At 36.5% G+C, this 19,633-nt stretch overlaps 1 protein-coding gene across 2 annotated transcripts; it reads right to left on the reverse strand.

The window, feature by feature from the left end:
• Nucleotides 1–17,298: 17,298 nt before the first annotated feature.
• Nucleotides 17,299–18,630, reverse strand: LOC118433581. Of its 2 annotated transcripts, none has more exons than XM_035845607.1 (3): nucleotides 18,516–18,630; nucleotides 17,863–18,034; nucleotides 17,299–17,563 (listed from the first exon to the last, which is right to left on the reverse strand). In XM_035845607.1, exons 1-3 carry the CDS (start codon nucleotides 18,581–18,583, stop codon nucleotides 17,360–17,362), a joined length of 444 nt encoding a protein of 147 aa, XP_035701500.1. In that variant the 5' UTR covers nucleotides 18,584–18,630; the 3' UTR covers nucleotides 17,299–17,359. The 2 variants fall into 2 exon arrangements, with proteins under 2 accessions (XP_035701500.1, XP_035701499.1); XM_035845606.1 differs by having other exon boundaries at nucleotides 17,863–18,049.
• Between the last annotated feature and the right edge of the window lie 1,003 nt (nucleotides 18,631–19,633).

Raw genomic sequence — 19,633 nt, forward strand, 5'->3', positions numbered from 1 at the left:
GAATCCTGAGACAGGCAAACCCTCCCAATATTTCTATCCCGGGGCAGATGGAGACGAACACGGGAAAAATGCGGGTCTGGATGCAAGAGCTGAGCAATTTGTCAAATACCTGCGTCGGTGTTTGATAAAATCGAAAAAATAGATATCCGTTAATGCTTTCTTCTAAGGACTTACGTACGCACTTACTTTATTTAGCGGCGAATCGTATAATACTATAGGTAGCAATAAAGCCAAACAGTTGGATCAGTAAAACAAAAAAAATTGTTATGTCAAAAAAGTAAAAAAAAAATACAAGTGCACCCAACCTCACATACGTGAGAAATACTTGGCCCACAGGTTCCTTAACTATGGTGCCCGTTGTGCAATGGACACCGCACAGGCCTGTGTAACAAGTCAGAGAGGAAAAACCTCACGGCATGATGGGCACCGCAAGGAAAAACTCTCTGCCAGCTCTGGGAATTGAACCCAGACCCTCCATTTGGCTTGAAACACAGTGCGAAGACCACTCGGCCATCGCCGCCTGCCCCTGTAAAAAAGCTAATATTTCAATAAAGCAAAAAAGCAGATCATACAAAGAGTAACTGTGTGTGTGTGTGTGTGTCTGCTTTTTTGACTCCCTCAATGAGATTTCTATGACTCGCTCATACCACTACGTTACCTTTGGGGTAATGTGAGATATCGAGGAAGTGAGTGAGCTGGTGAGCAGTTATAAATCACTCATCTTCATAAATATTGATAAGTTATCCGTTGTCATGATAAGTGACCTTGATAACCACTTAATTAACGATATTAATTAATTATTACTATGCGCAAGTCGACCCATACGGTGTGACATATTACTCGCACTTATTTTAAACGCTGCACCCAACGCCGTCAGTAATTTTAACCCATTGGCGCCCAGTGACCTTTACACGACCGTGGAGGTCAAATATCTCCTGATCGACATGCAGCACATCAATTCGGATGGATTTTTAACGCTTAAGCCACAGGGAGTGTCGAGGTTAACAGGATTTAACTGGGGGCGTGGTTGTCCACGGAAGTAGGAGTTAAGGGGGGGCGTGGTTGTCAACGGGAAGTAGGAGTTAACTGGAAGTAGGATTTAACCAGGAGCGTGGTAAACAGGAAGAAGGAGTTTGCGGGGGACGTCTGGGGTTTACGTTTAGTATTTCTCCGGTATATAGAGATTGACGGAAATAAGAGTTAACCGGGAGTGCAAATGTAGGTTGACAAAAAATAGATGGTGACGGGAAGTATGAATTAACCGGGGGTGTGGTGGTTGACGGGAGATGGCTTCATCAACAATTACTAGATGAATGATTCGGAGCCCGCAATTTGCGGGCATACTCTCTCGTATTTAAATAAAGCAAGAAACCAGCTATTTCAATATATCAAAACAGCAAAAAATTTAGTATTTCAATAAAGCTTACACACAGCAAAATAAGCAACTATTTCAATATAGCAAAATAGCCAAAAAAGCAACAATTTCAGTATAGCAAAACAGCAAAAAAATTTACTATTTCAATAAAGCAACTTTAAAACAAGTAAAAAGCAAGTAAAAAGCAACCGAGCAGTTCTTTTTATCACACTGACCTGAATCTCCCTGTATGTCCGGGTAAATTTTGCTCCCGTTGTGTCGACAATATTTCCAGAAGATTCGAACCACAAATGGAGCATCCCGCCGAATAGGATACCGAATGCGAATATGCCACCGGCCAGGGTCACGTATTGAATCGTGGCATATTCAAGTGTCGCCAAGCTGATCCGGATCAAGTGGGATGACGTCAGGCATGACTTCGGTGGGAGTAAGATTGACCCCAGGAATGGCGGATGACGCGGGATGAAAAAGACTAGTAAAGCGGGAAGAGCGGGAAGTACGAAATATAATATTTCCATACTTGTGAAGAGGACACGGGTTAAGTTGAGAACTATTTGATGCGCCCGGCGAGACGACTCTAGTAAATTAATAAAATTAATACACACAATTAGTGCGACGCTGAATCATTCCATGAGGTGGAAGAGGTCTCCACCTCTTCCAAAATAAATACCCGCTATTAAATATTTCCTCTCCGAAACTTTGCATCATAATAATGTTTATCTCAAGGAATTTGAAATTACTTAATGAGATGCCTCTCTCTCTGGCAAAATATTTCAGGTTGGTGACAATACGAGGGTGGTCCAAAAATGAGTGAGAATACCTATGAAGGAGATGTTTTTGCGCCAAATTTTTTTCTTGCTTTCAAAGTTCAAATATACTTAGGAAACGTCAATTTATTTCGTAGCTCTGCGATAAGCACATCCTGATAAATAAATTCCCAAACTCAAGCTCGAAAATACTCCAAAATTTGTAGTTTTGATCTCTTCATCGCTTGAAAATCGCTTCCCCTTAATTTGCATGTTCAATTTAAGAATTTACAATAATCACTTGGGGCATCGTCTCGACTTTACAGGCGGTGGCTATCAACTTGAAGCGATTATCGGCAGCAGCCATTCTCAGAATCATGGAATCATGTTGTGGAAAATTGTCATGTATATTTTTGACCAACCCTTATCTTTGACACCAATGTTCTTTTGAGCTGCACCACATGGATACTTCGGGGTAGTTGAATATCCTTGACCATTTATTCTAGTTTTTCATTCGTGGAATTTCACAGGCAAAAGTCCTTCAGGGTCCATGAATACAAGAATCAACCTTATTTAGGCAGATTTTTTGACTTTTTCGTCCGTTGGTGGTGGTGACCCCCCTGATTTCGCTCTTTAGATAGGTGTTTTTTGGGGGGTGTCGAAATAATACACCCAGCTATCGTCCCCAGTTATGAGAATGTGTAGAATGTTCCAATCATTATTCAGAAATTTCAAATTTGCACTCGAAATATCAACTCTGTTAATATTTTTATAATGGAAACCAGTTTTAGAAGCCATCGGGTGAATATTTTTTTCATGTCCAAGGCTTGGATTAGCACAAGTTTAATTGTCAATTTTATAATGCCCATAATGTTAGCCATTTCAGATAGTGTTAACCGTTGGCATTCTATAACGAATTTCTCTACTTTTTGAAGCTTTTCGGGGGTGGTAACGGATTTTGAGGGTCCAGGCGAGGGTATCTTTAGGACGAATTCTCTTTACCTCCTCAAATCATTCGTCAAACTGAAGGCTGTTGATGAAAATGGAGAGGTTTCGCCATAAATTTTAAGCCTACGTTCATGAATTTGAGTCACGGATTGATCCTCCAGCATCAAAAACTCGGTGACACCGTGGTACCGAATTTGGAAATCCGTCATTTTTGTGGTCGAGCTTGAGTTTGGGAATTTATTTCTCAGGACGTGTTTATCGGAGAGATACGAAAAAATTGACCTTTCCTAAGTATGTTTGAACTTTGAAAGCAAGAAAAAGTTTTAGCGCCAAAACATCTTCATAGGTATTCTCACTCATTATTGGACGACCCTAGCATAATGTTCATTACAGAGGTCCACGCCGCCGCCGCGCCGAGCTAAATTTCGGCGCCGACGCCGCCGCCACGAAGGTGCCTTCTATACTAATACATTAAAGGGATGTGGCGCCGAGTCGGCGCGCCGAAAAAGTCACTAACATTCACGCCACCGCCGCCGAAAATTCATTTGCGTGGATCTCTGGTTCGCTATCCCTTTATGTCTACTTAAAGATTGCAACTAAAAAGGCTACGCCCCTACTATTTCTTGTGTAAAATAGTTATTCGTTGTCCAATTTTCCAAAATAAATAAATAGCTAGGTTGCGTAACCCTTACGTTTTTTGGCAAAATACGAATAAAATTTATAAGGTAACGTCGTGCCCACTCAGTCCTAATTTTTGCAAATTAGTGGCTTTAAGTCGTTAAATCTTACCCTTATTCCCTCTCTGATTAATCCTTCTTCTCGTGATGACATTCAAGAGGGGTGGTATTCCTTGGTCAGGTTTCCAATACGTCATGATAAAAATCCCGGCAACATGAGGTAGTATGAACAGCGTGGAGTTCACCTTGGTCACCCGGCTAGAAGTGGAACTGTGCGAAAGAACTCCGTAGATTTGGAGAAGGACGTACGTGAGGTAGGCGGAGTAGGAGATGCGATCAAACAGTGCGGCACGTCCTTTTCTGGCCGTTATGAGTCGGCTTTTTAAATCATAGGTGAAAGACAACCAGCCTAGTCGATCGACATGGGAGAAAGTTCGCTTTAAAAAGGGGCGCAGAATATCGGACAACATCTTTATCCTGGATAAAATGGAATATTTATTTAGTTTATATGAATTTTAGTAGAGAGTAAGCTCCAAACAGTTAGATACCAATACTTAGCATGTTCGAATGATAACATATTTTTGGGAAAAGTATTTTGGTAAGTAAATACATACTGGCCTTGTAGGTGAAAAAGTTCTCAAATCCTTTTAAAGTCAATTTCTTGAAAACAAATTTGCTAACGTGTCAAAATCGTGAAAAATAAATACCTCGGCTATTATTTAATAACTCCTCCTATAAATAAAAGTCACAATTGATCAATTTGAAAATCTACTTTTTATACGAAAATTTGTGCCCTATCTACACACGCGTTTATCCCCACTTGGACAGTGCTGAATGGTGAATATACAATAATGTAGAGATACTAGAAGACAGAAATAAGTAAGTATTTATTTTATCGTGCATTATGTGTTACGATTTGATACTAACATTTAAATGTATTTATAAGTGACTATTGCTTAAATGATTACTTGATATTGGACATGAATAGGGTTGGGCCTAATATTTGTTAACTAGTTTGAGATGCACGGTGAAATATGAAGGTGTGGTTATTGAAACGAGTGAATATTATTGTTGCGTAAATGCAGGGCTGTTTAATTACCCATGACAGTAATTAATTCTTAATTCTTAATTACTCAACATGAAAATAAAGTAATTAAGTACTAATTACTAATTAGTAATTGATGTTTAAGTACTAATTACTTCCCATAAAATTACTAATTACTTTTTTGCTATAAAAATTCCTTGACAAATTGCATTCTGCAAATTGCATGAAAATGCAAATTTAGCATTTTAACATTTCAATGCTTTGAAAATTGGAATTTCATAATGAGCTAATACTGTACTTTATATGTACTGTCAATGGTTTGCCGTTTTGTCCGGTAAATCTTTTCTAATTGTGCAAAGAATTTGAAATTAAAATTTCTTTTCAGTTTCTCACTTATCTGCATAAATATCTATTGTGGAGTTTAGTTTACAGACAGTGAGAAACGAGATTGTTTGAGTACGTTTCCAATTTAGAGCCCATCGAACATTTGTGATCAATAATTGCATTATGCAAGAAATGCAATAACTGGATGGGACTACTGTCCTCAACAAAAAATACTTCATCCGGTGAACGAGACTTGTCGCAAATTTAGCCCAAATTTCGCCCAAAATATGCTCGATTAAGTAATTGATCAAAGTAATTGGAAATTCAATTACTTGGTCAAGTACTTAAATACTTCCTATTTTAAGTACTATTAAGCCTTGAAGTACTTAAGCATCAAATACTTTGCAAAAATTTTGGAGTAATTGAAATCAAGTATCAATTTCTAATTACTTCAATTTCAGTAATTAAGTGTGTACTTAAGTAAGTACCAAAGTAATTAAGTACAACAGCCCTGCGTAAATGTATAATTTTCTTTAGACACATTGAGGTGTGTTTAATTCATGGGTACACGACTTTAGAAATTCTTGATTACATTTCACTACCCACTGAATAATTCCAATCCCGTAACACAGACATGTACAGGTTTCAAAGCAATCTTATTAATAAGTAGGTATATATGTACATATGGAGGTATGATTGTCAAATCCCGGAAGTTACACTTAGGATTTAGTTTTAGATTGTATGTATTATTGAAAATAATATCTGACAGAGAAAGGTCAACGTGTGATCGTCGAAAGTGAGGTTTTTGAAAGTGTGCATACGTACAAACTCGCGACGCGAGTTTGCACGTCGCGTTGTGCACTCGCTTCGCGATGTCCATAACGGCACATTTTCAAAATTTGTACCCTAAATTTAGGCGCAGGTAATGACACGGTTGAGCTGGCGAAAAATGTGGATATGTACCTAGTTTTGCACAAATCAGATTATTGTTTTCCAATGTTCATGAAGTTAGGGGTAGGAAAACGAATTTTGGGTACATAATTCTATAACTTGCGGGGGTACTCACGTCAGCATGGCACATAAATAATTCGTATCGCCGTTAGATTAGACAATTATGTAACGAAGTAAATAGTATCTGGATTTGCTAGATAAATTTTATAATTTCAAATCAGGTACGAGTATCGGCAGCTCTTTCAATAAACCAATCTCATTTAACCTCTTTGGTACTACCGATTGTTGAATAAAATTTCCCTTAGGTACGATGTTAGTTTCATAATTATGCCTGATAGCAACTAATTTTTTAATTCAACCACTTTCAAATTATTTAGTTTTTTGACGAAAAATACGAAAATTTCACTTTTAAGATTGGTCGATATGGGGAAAATTTCAAAATTTGTGAAGGGAGATATAAAAATCCACTTTTTGACATCTAGTTTTTCACGAATTATCAAAGAAAAAATTGCATTTTTGAGAAAGTTTTGTGTCAGGGAAATTTATTCAGTACACATATTTGTGTATTTCGCCGTAAACGGTAAATAAAATACTACACAAGTATGTGTACTTCGTAGTTTATAGGTTAAGCAGGATTCACCTTTGACAAACTCAGCCAAGCGAAATTGAATAATTCTTCACATAATTTAGAATATTAGACAAGACATGAATTATTTCAGGAGGATGTTAAATATTAATTGTGTACAATTTTTTTACTGAACAGTGACAATAATTAATACCATTTATCAGATTATCAATTTTTACAAATTTGTCACTCTACGGTGAGAATTTCTTATCAGCGTAGCAATAAATTTTGTATTAAAACACATTTATCTGAATCATAAGTTTTGATTCACGAAATCATACCTCATCAAACTTACGATACGACACCAATTGATTAAAAATTATAACTGGAGTTGCCGGCGTCGTGGCTCTAACAAAAATAGATTTCTTTTATAGTTACGGTATATTTTTAACCTTGTAAAGTTTGCAAAGTATTATCTCTAAACTTGTAAACTCGTAAAATGTATTGAGTGATCACTGAGTAAAAATTTTCTACAAATATTTTCGAGTTTTGCTAAGCTTGTGGTTTCAAGTAGATATATGCGTACATTAAAACGGATCGAATAACGTCTCATTGGGGAAAGATTAATAAAACTAATAATTTTAAATTAAATAAAAACGTGTTGAATTTTTATTTCGAGAAACATAATTGTCCTGTTATTATAAATATGTCATTTGATTGGTTAGATAATTTAATTTCAGGTCGAATTTGAGGAATTAATTAGAAAATTTATAAATAAAAATTTTGTCGGGGCGTGCACGCCGTCTGGACAAATCCAGAATATTATTTATAATTGTGAATAATCTCAAGTTCTTACGGTAAACTCAAAATATAAATTGGTGTCAAAATTGACTTGATAGCAAAATTGTCACGACGTCACTATTAATTAGACTACAATACTAGTAAAAATTTACCACCGAAAGGTAACTATAATATTGGCGAAATTAAAATTGAACACCTTCCGCTTAGAAACTTATTAAAACGTGGTAAAAATTTTGAATCTCTCGCAAATTATTATTACATCTACCACCGTAACAGGGTCTCCTAATAATTATACGTGACGATGTAGCTATCAACGTATTTTTGGTGTACTTTATTTGTGTAAGCAATTAAATTGGAAACTGAGGAATGATAAATAATTTATTACTGCACGCAAGTTTAGTTACGTTTAGGAATGATAATATTATCGGAATTGTATTCCGTTTATATTAGCTTACATTTTTCGTAATATCCAAAAATTTGCGCATGGTCGGCGTTTGTTTAACCTGATAATACAGGCAAAAACTTACTCGGTTCGTATAACGCAGTTTGTGGGGGTTCGTCAATACAAAACCGAAACTCGAAAGTATTTATGAGTTTCAGTTTGAACGGAGGAGATCGTTGTCGCGGTGGTAGCGTGACAATTCAGTTATTGTGGAATCAAGTGAGATCTAACTTTGATCTCGTTCAATTTTCCTAACTGTGGTTGCGAAGAGTGTAATGATGGCACTGGAAAAGGATCAGAAAATTATCCTGGTTTTAAGGTTTCTATTCGGATTATATGATTCACAGTCTTGCCCTTTCATTTGTCCCATTAAAAGTGATTCAGGATTGAATATTGACAAAACTTGTACAATATCATAAAATATGATATTAACTGTATTCTACATGCATGCGTTCAATAAATTGGATTTTTTACTGCGGTTTTATTTAGGGTTGCAACGTCAAGTATGTACATATACAGAAATCAAGTTTCTCTCGAAACCTGACTCGTGTGAGAGAGTAACAATGACAATTTGGGCATGTACGTAATTCCGTACTCTCCTCAGTTGGGTCATTTTTATGCTGTTATTCTTCATTATTTTTTTCTCTGTCACAATAATTCTGCATAATTCAATTAGGTTCCCCTTCAGCTTTTCTCTCATTCGATAAAGCTCCTTCCCATACACATCTGTCACCGTGTTTATGACACTTTTTTAAATATACTCGTTTTCTGACCAACAAGTGTTTTTTGGGCCAGACTCTGAATGGAGTGTTGGCTTGTGCTTATCAAGAGAGTGATGGTCCAGCCTTCTCGATCGATAATCTTTACCCCAAAAATTAATTTCCATCCAGCACAAGTTCGGAGCAAATACCCTTTGCTGTTTTATTTGTGAGTTTTCTAATAAGTAAAACTCCGTGCTTTTTTAGAAGCGAGTATTTATTCCTTGTCATTTTTATTAATCGTGCAACTGCGTGGCTCATCATGGCGGTCTCCACCCCTCTGGTTGGATTTGCAGTCATACTAGTGAGCCACCAGATGATGAAGAAATGGAAATTCGAAGGGAATTCTTCTCCACGTCAATAAATATCAACCACTTTTCCCAGATACCAATCTACCGATCAGTTTATCATTCCACTGCAAGATTTCCATGAGCAGAACATTCGCCACTTTCATATTTTTATAAACCGCATAATATTCTACATAGCATTTTTCATGCATTCACACTCTTAAAAATAATGTTACTCTTTTGAAAAGTAATCGCACCTTTATTAATACCTTTAAGTAAATTATACAAAACCCAGAGTAAACTTTACTTTTTCAAGTTAGCGTTACTTTTAATTTTGTATAGCTTACTCAATATAAAATTCAGAGTGCATTCACTTTTCAAAAGGGTAGTATTATTTTTAAGAGTGCATGCTTTCTTTCAAATCGTTCGACCTTTTGGTTAGTTTCACCCATTTTGACTTATATTATGATTTATCTCATGAGAGGAGAATAAATATCATTATTCTATGTATTATTGTCAACGTGTGTGCCCCTCATTTTTATTACGCTACTCACCGAACTCAACTCATTACACTCTCAACACCAGTCGAGACCCGGAATGAAACACAGCTTAGAGATAGGCCGATACATACAAGTATAACACTACAACCACCCATTTGTACATGTGTTATTCTTTTTACAAAATCAGGGGTCGACTAAAGTAATGCAACTTTGACCACATTCACATTCTACACAAGTGGAGATGCACCATTCAACACAGAGAAGAGTTAGTGCGTTACATATATGTAAGTATAACACTGTCACCATCCAAAACTTTCCCGTTCTCTTTTTTACAAATCTGCCCGTGTACAAAAACTCGAGTATTTTTTTTATGTAGTCACTGTCTCTCTTTTTTGTATGCGTAATTTGGTAATTGAGCTCCTCTACTTTTTCATATCATCCTGATTAATATATATCTTTATTTTTTTATTTTTTATTTAGTTAAGTGAAAAAACCCACCCACCCATTTTCCCCCCTCCCCACTCCAGTTACACCCCCGTCGATCCCTTATCGTCCACAGAGCTGACTTATACACTACTGGTTTGATTAATTTTAATTGAAGTCAATTAATTGAGATGGTTATTCGCGTCATATCAGTTTGTTTCAAATTTTTCGTGACTATGTAACCTGGATGTTGAGGATATGATGCTAAATTCATTTTAGGGTTGATGATATCAATTTCGTTGTAAAGTTGCATACGTCAGATATAGTGTTGTCCTAAACAAACAAGCTGTTTTTTTTGCTTGTTTCTTGCTTTAAAGATGTTTTTTGCTTTATTGAATTAGCTGTTTTTTTGCTCTTTTGCCATGTCTAGCATTGTAAATAGTTGTACGGGTCACTGCCACGTGGCGCCAAGTAAAAAGCATTGAGAAATAGTATAAAAAAGCAGGTAAATAGCAGAAAAGCACGTAAAAAACATAAAAACATTGTTGCCTTCCTGCTTTTCATCGAAGATTGGTCAGATATTTATATATGTTGTAGGATTACGCAAAATTGAAAAAAATCTTGTCATATGATTTAATTTTAATAATTTTAATAATTTAGGAATATATGCCACGTAAATTATTTACGAATTAACCTAAGCACTCAACTTTTTGTATTTAATTCAAACGGTTCAATTAATCTTCGGTCATACAATGAAAATAAACATTATATACATACGTCAGCAAGTTAGTAGCTTTTTAAGATATGTATCTCCAGCAAGTAATATAGGTTAATTAATTAACGAAATAAACTTATAAATCCTAGAGATTCTTCTACAATTTTGTAGAACCTTACGGCTAGACCCGGTAACTACACGTATTTGTTTATTTCGTACCCAAAAGAAAGTATGATACTGTACATGCGGGCTCGTCCATAATCAACTTCAAGATGATCAACAAAATCCATACAAAATTTATGGATTTTATATCTAGGGGGTCTTATAAAATCTGGCCAATCATTACAAAGTCCAGCATTTTTTAACAAAAACTGCTATGGTCGAGGCATCTCTTACTTTTTAAAACAGACGCCTACGACCTCTCAATAGATAACAAGGGAGGGTATGCAATCCATGTTGTAGCTTATGGGAACTAACATCCTTTCTCTCTCTCGCTCTCTCACTGCATGGTTTCACTCCACAACGCTCATTGCCATGCATGCATATGTGTAGCATGTATGTATGTATATTTGTATGTAAATGCCAACAGTAAAAGTGTGCCTGCTTATCAGACCCCGATTACCTTATCTTTGTGTCTTATCCGTCTGTCTGTCCGTCCGTATCCACGATAACTTAAGAACGGATTCGAATTTCGATATGCGGTTTTCGCCAAAGTGTTTCTAATTTTAAAAGTACGGACAAGTTCGAAGATGGGCGTTGTAGGTCGTAAGGTGACGGCGCCATGGCGACGACGCCAACGTTCAAAGATGTCGAATTTTTTGTTTCGACCGTTTTAGACGAATTTTGAGACGGGGATTTCGAAAATCGACATGGTTTTGACGTGCGATGACCGTCTGACCGTATAGACGACGCCACATGTCGAATTTTTGTCGTTTAGATCGTTCTAGACGTATTTTGGGACGGGGATTTCGAAAATCGACATGGTTTTGACGTACCATGACCCCGCGACCATAAAGAGGGGTCTCCGACTTGGTTTCACCCTATTACTACATTTTGTTTGCAACGGTTTATTTATTTTCTTAAAAACCCCGAAATATTGTTATTTATTTTCGAAAAAATGGCCGAATTATTTGTTTAAATGCTTTTTTAAATAATTTTTTGGTGAAATTCATTTACAAAATTGAACGAAGTTGCAACGTCATTTCCACAAAGTAAAACAATTTAAACGCTAAGATTTTCGTATTTTTATATTTTAAAGGCATTCTGATATTCAGAATGGCATACAATTTCCACTTCCAGATTACCTGGCGTCTTCTTCGCCACCTATTTTTACAAATAAATATTTGTTTTCGATCAAATTTATTTTTAAAAAAATTGCAAGAATTTTGGTTTATTTGTTTTAATTTGTTTTAATTTTTGGTGACCATTTTTGCCTGATTTTGCAATTTCAATTTGTTGAGCAAAAAACATTTGATGTGGATCAGGTTAACAGTGTTTGTAGAGCTGATTTTTCTGAGACCCACGGTGGCAGTCTCGAGTTTCAAATCGGTCCCCTCTGCGGGTGGGAGGAGCTCAAAGTTGGAAAATCGCCGTCTGAAATTTGTTGCTCAAAGAGGGGTCAATATTTCTGAATGCGGATTTCGGAAAAAATTTCCTAATTTTATTCCCTACAACCATTTTCGAGCGGAAATTAAAGGCGTTCTGATGTTCAGAATGGCATACAATTTCCATTCTAAGGTTACCATTTTAAGGTGAGAGGAGAGGTAGAAATTTGAGAAATTGGTGAAAGGAGAGATAGAAATTTGGGAAATTGGTGAAAGGAGAAGTAGAAATTTTAGAAATTGGTGAAAGGAGAAGTAGAAATTTGAGAAATTGGTGAGAGGAGGGATAGAAACTTGAGAAATTGGTGAGAGGAGAAGTAGAAATTTGATAAATTGGTGAAAGGAGAAGTAGAAATTTGAGAAATTGGTGAAAGAAGAAGTAGAAATTTGAGAAATTGGTGAAAGGAGAAGTAGAAATTTGAGAAATTGGTGAAAGGAGAAGTAGAAATTTGAGAAATTGGTGAAAGAAGAAGTAGAAATTTGAGAAATTGGTGAAAGAAGAAGTAGAAATTTGAGAAATTGGTGAAAGGAGAGATAGAAATTTGAGAAATTGGTGAAAGGAGAAGTAGAAATTTTAGAAATTGGTGAAAGGAGAAGTAGAAATTTGAGAAATTGGTGAAAGAAGAAGTAGAAATTTGAGAAATTGGTGAAAGGAGAGATAGAAATTTGGGAAATTGGTGAGAGGAAAATTTGGGGAATTGGTGAGAGGAGAGGTAGAAATTTGAGAAATTGGTGAAAGGAGAGATAGAAATTTGAGAAATTGGTGAAAGGAGAAGTAGAAATTTGAGAAATTGGTGAAAGGAGAGATAGAAATTTGGGAAATTGGTGAAAGGAGAGATAGAAATTTGGGAAATTGGTGAGAGGAAAATTTGGGGAATTGGTGAGAGGAGAGGTAGAAATTTGAGAAATTGGTGAAAGGAGAGATAGAAATTTGAGAAATTGGTGAAAGGAGAAGTAGAAATTTGAGAAATTGGTGAAAGGAGAAGTAAAAATTTGAGAAATTGGTGAAAGGAGAAGTAGAAATTTGATAAATTGGTGAAGGGAGAAGTAGAAATTTGGGCAATTAGTGAGAGGAGAGGTAGAAATTTGAGAAATTGGTGAGAGGAGAGGTAGAAATTTGGGAAATTGGTGAGAGGAGAGGCAGAAATTTGAGAAATTAGTGAGAGGAGAGGTAGAAATTTGGGCAATTACTGAGAGGAGAGGTAGAAATTTGAGAAATTGGTGAGAGGAGAGGTAGAAATTTGAGAAATTAGTGAGAGGAGAGGTAGAAATTTGAGAAATTGGTGAGAGGAGAGGTAGAAATTTGGGAAATTGGTGAGAGGAGAGGCAGAAATTTGAGAAATTAGTGAGAGGAGAGGCAGAAATTTGAGAAATTGGTGAGAGGAGAGGCAGAAATTTGGGAAATTGATGAGAAAAGAGGAGAGGTAGATTCAAAAATCGCAACTCTGATTGATTGCGTAAAATTTACCCGAGACGAAAGTGACATTTACTCAAGGTGGAAAATGGCGGAATTAGGCCATGACGACGTTTTTTATTTAGTAATCAGTATATAAGTATTGCAAACATGGGTTGCTACACGAGTTATGGTAATGGACCTGATGTCAAAAATCGATTTTCTTGAAATCCTTCAAGTATGTGTTAGGGGACCTTAGAATATGGAGAAAAATCATTATCCCCAAAATTTTTAAATTTCGGGGGGCGTGGTAGGAGGAGGAGTGGCTTCTATTGAGATCCCACTTTTACGCAGACGCTATTGCACCTACAGGCTCCAAATTTCGCATGAACATGGTGACCGCGTCTAGGTCAAAATGCCAAAATGCTTTTCGACATTAGGTCCATTATCATAACTCATGGAGTAACCCAAGGATTTGTTGCAAGGAATTTTTACTCACAAGAAACAAGAACTGCTACATGTATTACAAATCATATTTATAATTAATTATAGTCGAACAATTAGTTTAGTTGCTTTTAAATTATAGCATTCCTGTCATGAATTGGAAACCAGTTTGCATTAACTGATATTTACTGACAATTGAATAAAGGTTGACTTACTTACCCACATATAAAATGAAATAACAGAGTGTAGTGTTTGTTATTTCTCGGCGCAAGGCGCCGCGGGTACGCTAGTTTAAATTAAAGACAATTTAGTCTGTATCTTGCTGAGAGGCTTGTTGGCCGATCTTGTAATGCTTAACAACATTGAAATTCGAAATTCGAATTACTTTTTCAACTACGACCGATTTTCAAAATACCGCCTGTTTTGGAAACCTCAGGCCAATTGGCGAAATATATATTCCCAGATTTTTCAAATTCGACCACACCCCCTTGCAATTAATGTCACAAGTTCAAAAAACACGTAAATTAAAATTAATTCTTGAAGCGGAATTTCAATATATAAAAATCGAATCGCATGTCAGAAAAATATCCCGACACCCAGGTCACCGATAAAGATTTCAAATGGTCACACGGCCACCCCCCAGGGGGTGTGGTTGTCGGCGCCGTTCCGATTGTATTCAAAACATGGGTTGTGACAGATCATTTTTCTCAGCTCGACGAGCAGATTACGACTGAGTAAGTAAAATTTTGAAACCGCACCTCTAGGGGGTGTGGTTCTCGACGCCTTTTCGATGTACATGAAACCATGTCATGTGATATATCGTTTTCATCAGCCCGAAGAGGAGATTGAGTCTGCATTACTGAAATTTAGAAACCACACCCCCAGTGGGTGTGCCCATTGGCGTTTTTTCGAATTTATCGAAACCATTTCATGTGACATATCATTTTTCTCAGGAGGAGGAAGGGATCTCAACAGAATTGGAAACCACACCCCCAGTGGGTGTGGCTATTGGCGCTTTTCAATTTAATCGAAACCATGTCATGTGATATATCATTTTTGTCAGGAGGATGAGGGGATTTCAACGGAATTATAATAATTAGTAACCACCCCCCCCCCCAGTGGGTGTGGCCATTGACGCTTTTTCGAATTTAATCAAAACCAATTCATGTGATATATCATTTTCCTCAGCCGGATGAGAGGATCTCACCGGAATATAAAAATTGGAAACCAAATCCGCAACGGGTGTGGTTCATATCTACTTTTCGGCTGAAACCAAACCACGTAAAGTTATATATCATTTTTCTCGTTCGAATAAGGATATCTAAATCCAGCAATATTCAAAATCCAGGAGAACCATATTTGCTAATCCTTCCGAAAGTGCGCATTTTAAGCTCTGGCGAATTTTGTAACACATTTGAACATCAAATGAGGTTTGTTCAAAATATTCTAACCATTTTTAAGTTCCTCTGATTTAAAAAATTCAGCAACATGTTTGCTAAGAATTATTTCCCTGAGATTAGATATAAAAATACAATTTCAAAAAATATAAAAATCAGACAGTTTTACTTTACATTTTAATTTCGAAAACTTTATTAATTTTTTTAATTGACCTACAACTGCACTAATTTTTTTAAATTGACCAACAACTAAGAACTATAAGGTATTTTGAAACGTTGAGTTCGATTGACATTGACAGATAAATGAAGACGAGTTGTGGATTGATATTAGGGATTATTTTGGCAACAAAGTAACGTGTGGGTTAAAAGACTGTGATGTGTTCAAATTGCAAAGGAATATGAAAATTTGAAGACGTTATTCAGAAACAAGAAGAAATAAAGGCTCACCGCATTGTACAGGAATTTGGGAACAAATAATATGCGGTACCTAGCCAGCTGCTAAACACCATATCAAATTAGGAATATCTTAAAAGCTAAACCCCTAGTTTCCTGCTTCAAATCCGCAAGATATCGTAGTTTTAGAGGAATGATATGACCTATTTTGCACACCGGAGAAATTTTGAATATTTTAATCACCCTAATTTCTAATGGGTGTAGTATCTAATTTTTATAATTCCGTTGAGATCCCCTCATCCTCCTGACAAAAATGATATGTCACATGAAATGGTTTCGATTAAATTAAAAAAGCGTCAATGGCCACACCCAATGGGAGGTGTGGTTCCTAATTATTATAATTTCGTTGGGATCCTCTCATCCTCCTGAGAAAAATGATATGTCACATGAAATGGTTTTGATAAATTCGAAAGAGCGCCAATGGCCACACCCACTGGGGGTGTGGTTTCTAAATTTCAGTAATGCAGACTCAATCTCCTCGTCGAGCTGATGAAAATGATATATCACATGACATGGTTTCATGTACATCGAAAAGGCGCCGAGAACCACTCCCCCTGGTGGTGTGGTTTCAAAATTTTACTTACTCACAATGGAGGTCTCCCAACGTATGCTCACAGATTTGGACGAAACTAGTCTCAATCGATCACAAATTTTATTATTATGAAATTTGCAAATGCAACTATCTGCCAATACGCAGGTTTGGCTGAGATATTTGCATAAAAAGAGGCAAAAATGGGCCCCAAAAGCGACCAGTTTTACACTTTTCGAATTTTGCATTACAAATTTACCTGTTTTCTCATCTTTCTATGCAAATATCTCCGCCAAACCTGCGTATTGGCAGATAGTTGCATTTGCAAATTTCATACTAATTAAATTTCTGATCGATTGACATTAGTTTCGCCCAGATCTGTGAGCATACGTTGGGAGACCTTCATTGTCAGTCGTAATCTGCTCGTCGAGCTGAGAAAAATGATATGTCACAACCCATGTTTTGAATACAATCGGAACGGCGACGACAACCACACCCCCTGGGGGGTGGCCATTTGACCATTTGAAATTTCTATCGGTGCCCTAGGTGTCGGGATATTTTTTTGACATGCGATTCGATTTTTATATATTGAAATTCCGCTTCCAGAATTAATTTTAATTTACGTGTTTTTTGAACTTGTGACCTTAATTGCAAGGGGGTGTGGTCGAATTTGAACAATCTGAAAATATATATTTCGCCAAGTGACCTAAGGTTTCCAAAACAGGCGGTATTTTGAAAATCGGTCAACAATTGAAAAAGTAATTCAAATTGCAGTTTTCAATGTTATTTCAATTACAGGTTCGGCCATTTCACCTTTCAGCAAGAATTGTCGTTAATTTTAATTCCTGCACCATAGTGCGGAGTGAATGTCAGCTTATTTTTTGAACTGTTATGAAAAGATAATACTGTACACAGTAAAAAAAATATGCTCGACACAGATTCAATAATTTATTGAGTTACAAATCCACTGGGAAATTGAAATCTGTTAAACATACAAAATATCCCACTTGTCTGACTCGCCGGCATAAATATTTTTAGCAGGGGAGCGAAACTGTGGAGCCCCATCATCACTTCGATTCCCAATTGCCTTAAGTTTTTTCCGAATGTACGAGTTTATGCATTTGTTTGGTTTGATGTCGGCCTTATATCCGTTCCAGTGCGCTTTCTTAGTTCGGTTGACATGTCCCGCCTAATTAGATTATAAATATAGTCAATTTATGTTTTTTCATTTCTGACAATTTCGATCCGTGATCGATAAAACGCAAAAGGGCTGTAATATAGACTTGCTTTTTACTTGTGATTTTTAGCGCTTTACTTGGCGCTACCTAGAAGCGTATGTACATTATAACTGTTATGTTGTAATTATGTAGCAAGAAGGCGAAAAAGGCATTAATTAACAGAAAAAAACATCCTTAAAGCAAGTTAAAAGCAATCAAGAAAAAATGCAGTTTTTCTTTGCTTGAGACAACACCGGTTGTGATGGCACACCTCAGTTCCACCTACTACGACAATAGGGCAAGACGATTGTCGCTTAAGTTTTTGCAGTCCATTAATTGTAGTAACCTTAACTCCAGCAAGGCTTGTACATTCTGGGTTATTTCTGTCACTGCACTTCGAATCGACTTTTACTCCGGATAACTTTAGTCGGTTTACCGCTTGGCTATGAGTGAGTGCACTGGGTAAGAAATGATTGTATCAAAATAAGCGCCATAAATTACGTAAAGCAAAAGAAATTGATTTTTTCAGACCCCCCATCACCCCTTGTGCTGTTGGTACGCCGATTCTTAACATGTATTTATCTCAAATTGGGGTGGAACGTACTGTCAGTGAGGCTCTAACCTTGGAAAGTTTTGGGCCGAAATGGGGGCTGAAAACTAGCGACGTCACCAAATTTTTTTTGTCAAAACATTGTGCACTATTAATCACTGATGTGAGTAATAGTACACAAAGTTTTGAAAAAAAATTTGGTAACGTCGCCAGTTTTCAGCCCCCATTTCGGCCCAAAACTTCCCAAGGTTAGAGCATCACTGACAGTACCTCACGCGCTAAATCCCCACCTCTAAACCTCTTGCCTTACATAATTTACGAATAGCGCCTTATGAGAAAGTTTATGTTTAGAATGTTTCAAAATTATTACTTACGAGTAGGCAGTGCAAAATAGTAGGGCAACTGCCAAACCAAATGCGATCAAGCTTGATACAAACTTCATGTTGTCAAGGCAACAAAATGCAAAATTTTTACTCAGAACCAAATGAGCTGCTAACCAATATTGAATGACATTTATGCTCAAAATTTTATATATGACGTGAGCTAAGTATGTTCATGTCAATTGCTCTGAACATTTAATTCATTGAACAATTATAATCCCTTAACATGCAAATTTAATTCTCCTTTAAAGAACTCGATAGACCATTACAATTTGTGCTATTTATGTGCACGAGGCAGGAAATTCATTATTTCCATTTCTTTTTTGCAATTAACCATACCTAGAATTGTATAGTTTAATCTTCTCCATCGATATCGAATATAATGGATACTGTTCGAAATTCAAATAATTTTTTCGTGCTGGCTTTTTGCAATCCACGATAAAGTATGTAATTTCTTATATTGAAATCAAATACCGAGTGATAAATAGGCCTTGCTGTTACGCTACACTTATACATATTCTGCCTATCGTCAACTGTGCGTGTACCACGCAAAAAAATGGCGTAATATTGGCCGGATATACATAATAAGGTACTAATGATATGAGTACATACGTACTTTGAGTTATAAAAGTACGCAAAATAAAAGCTAAAGAACTGTGGCAATAATACAAGATAGCAAACGACCTCATTGCTCCAAATTTTTAACATCCAATAGGGGAATCTTAACATTAATGTAATTATTTAGACTGTAGGGAAGGTAATGAATGAATTAATTTGCTATGAGTCACCTTTATTCTTATTCGTCCCCTGAATAGACAGGTAAAAATCCATCGTATTGTAACTGTGATTGTGATTGTAGCCTACAGCCACAATCACACTGCTGTAGGCTAAAATCACAATCAGCGATTGTACAAAATTTCTACTGTGAGTGTAGCTTAAAGAATGCGGGAAATTTGAAAAATCTCATATTCCTCTTCCCTACTCTAATGCTACAATACGGACGACCAGTGCACCATGGAGAAATTGCCACGCGGGAATTTCAAGCTGCAGCAACAATCGAGTTGGGAGACGGTGTTCAGTTTTCCTCAAAATGAGTGTAGCTTTTGAGTGTA

Source organism: Folsomia candida, unplaced genomic scaffold, assembly GCF_002217175.1.
Source record: "Folsomia candida strain VU population unplaced genomic scaffold, ASM221717v1 Fcan01_Sc059, whole genome shotgun sequence".
Lineage (NCBI taxonomy): Eukaryota > Metazoa > Arthropoda > Collembola > Entomobryomorpha > Isotomidae > Folsomia > Folsomia candida.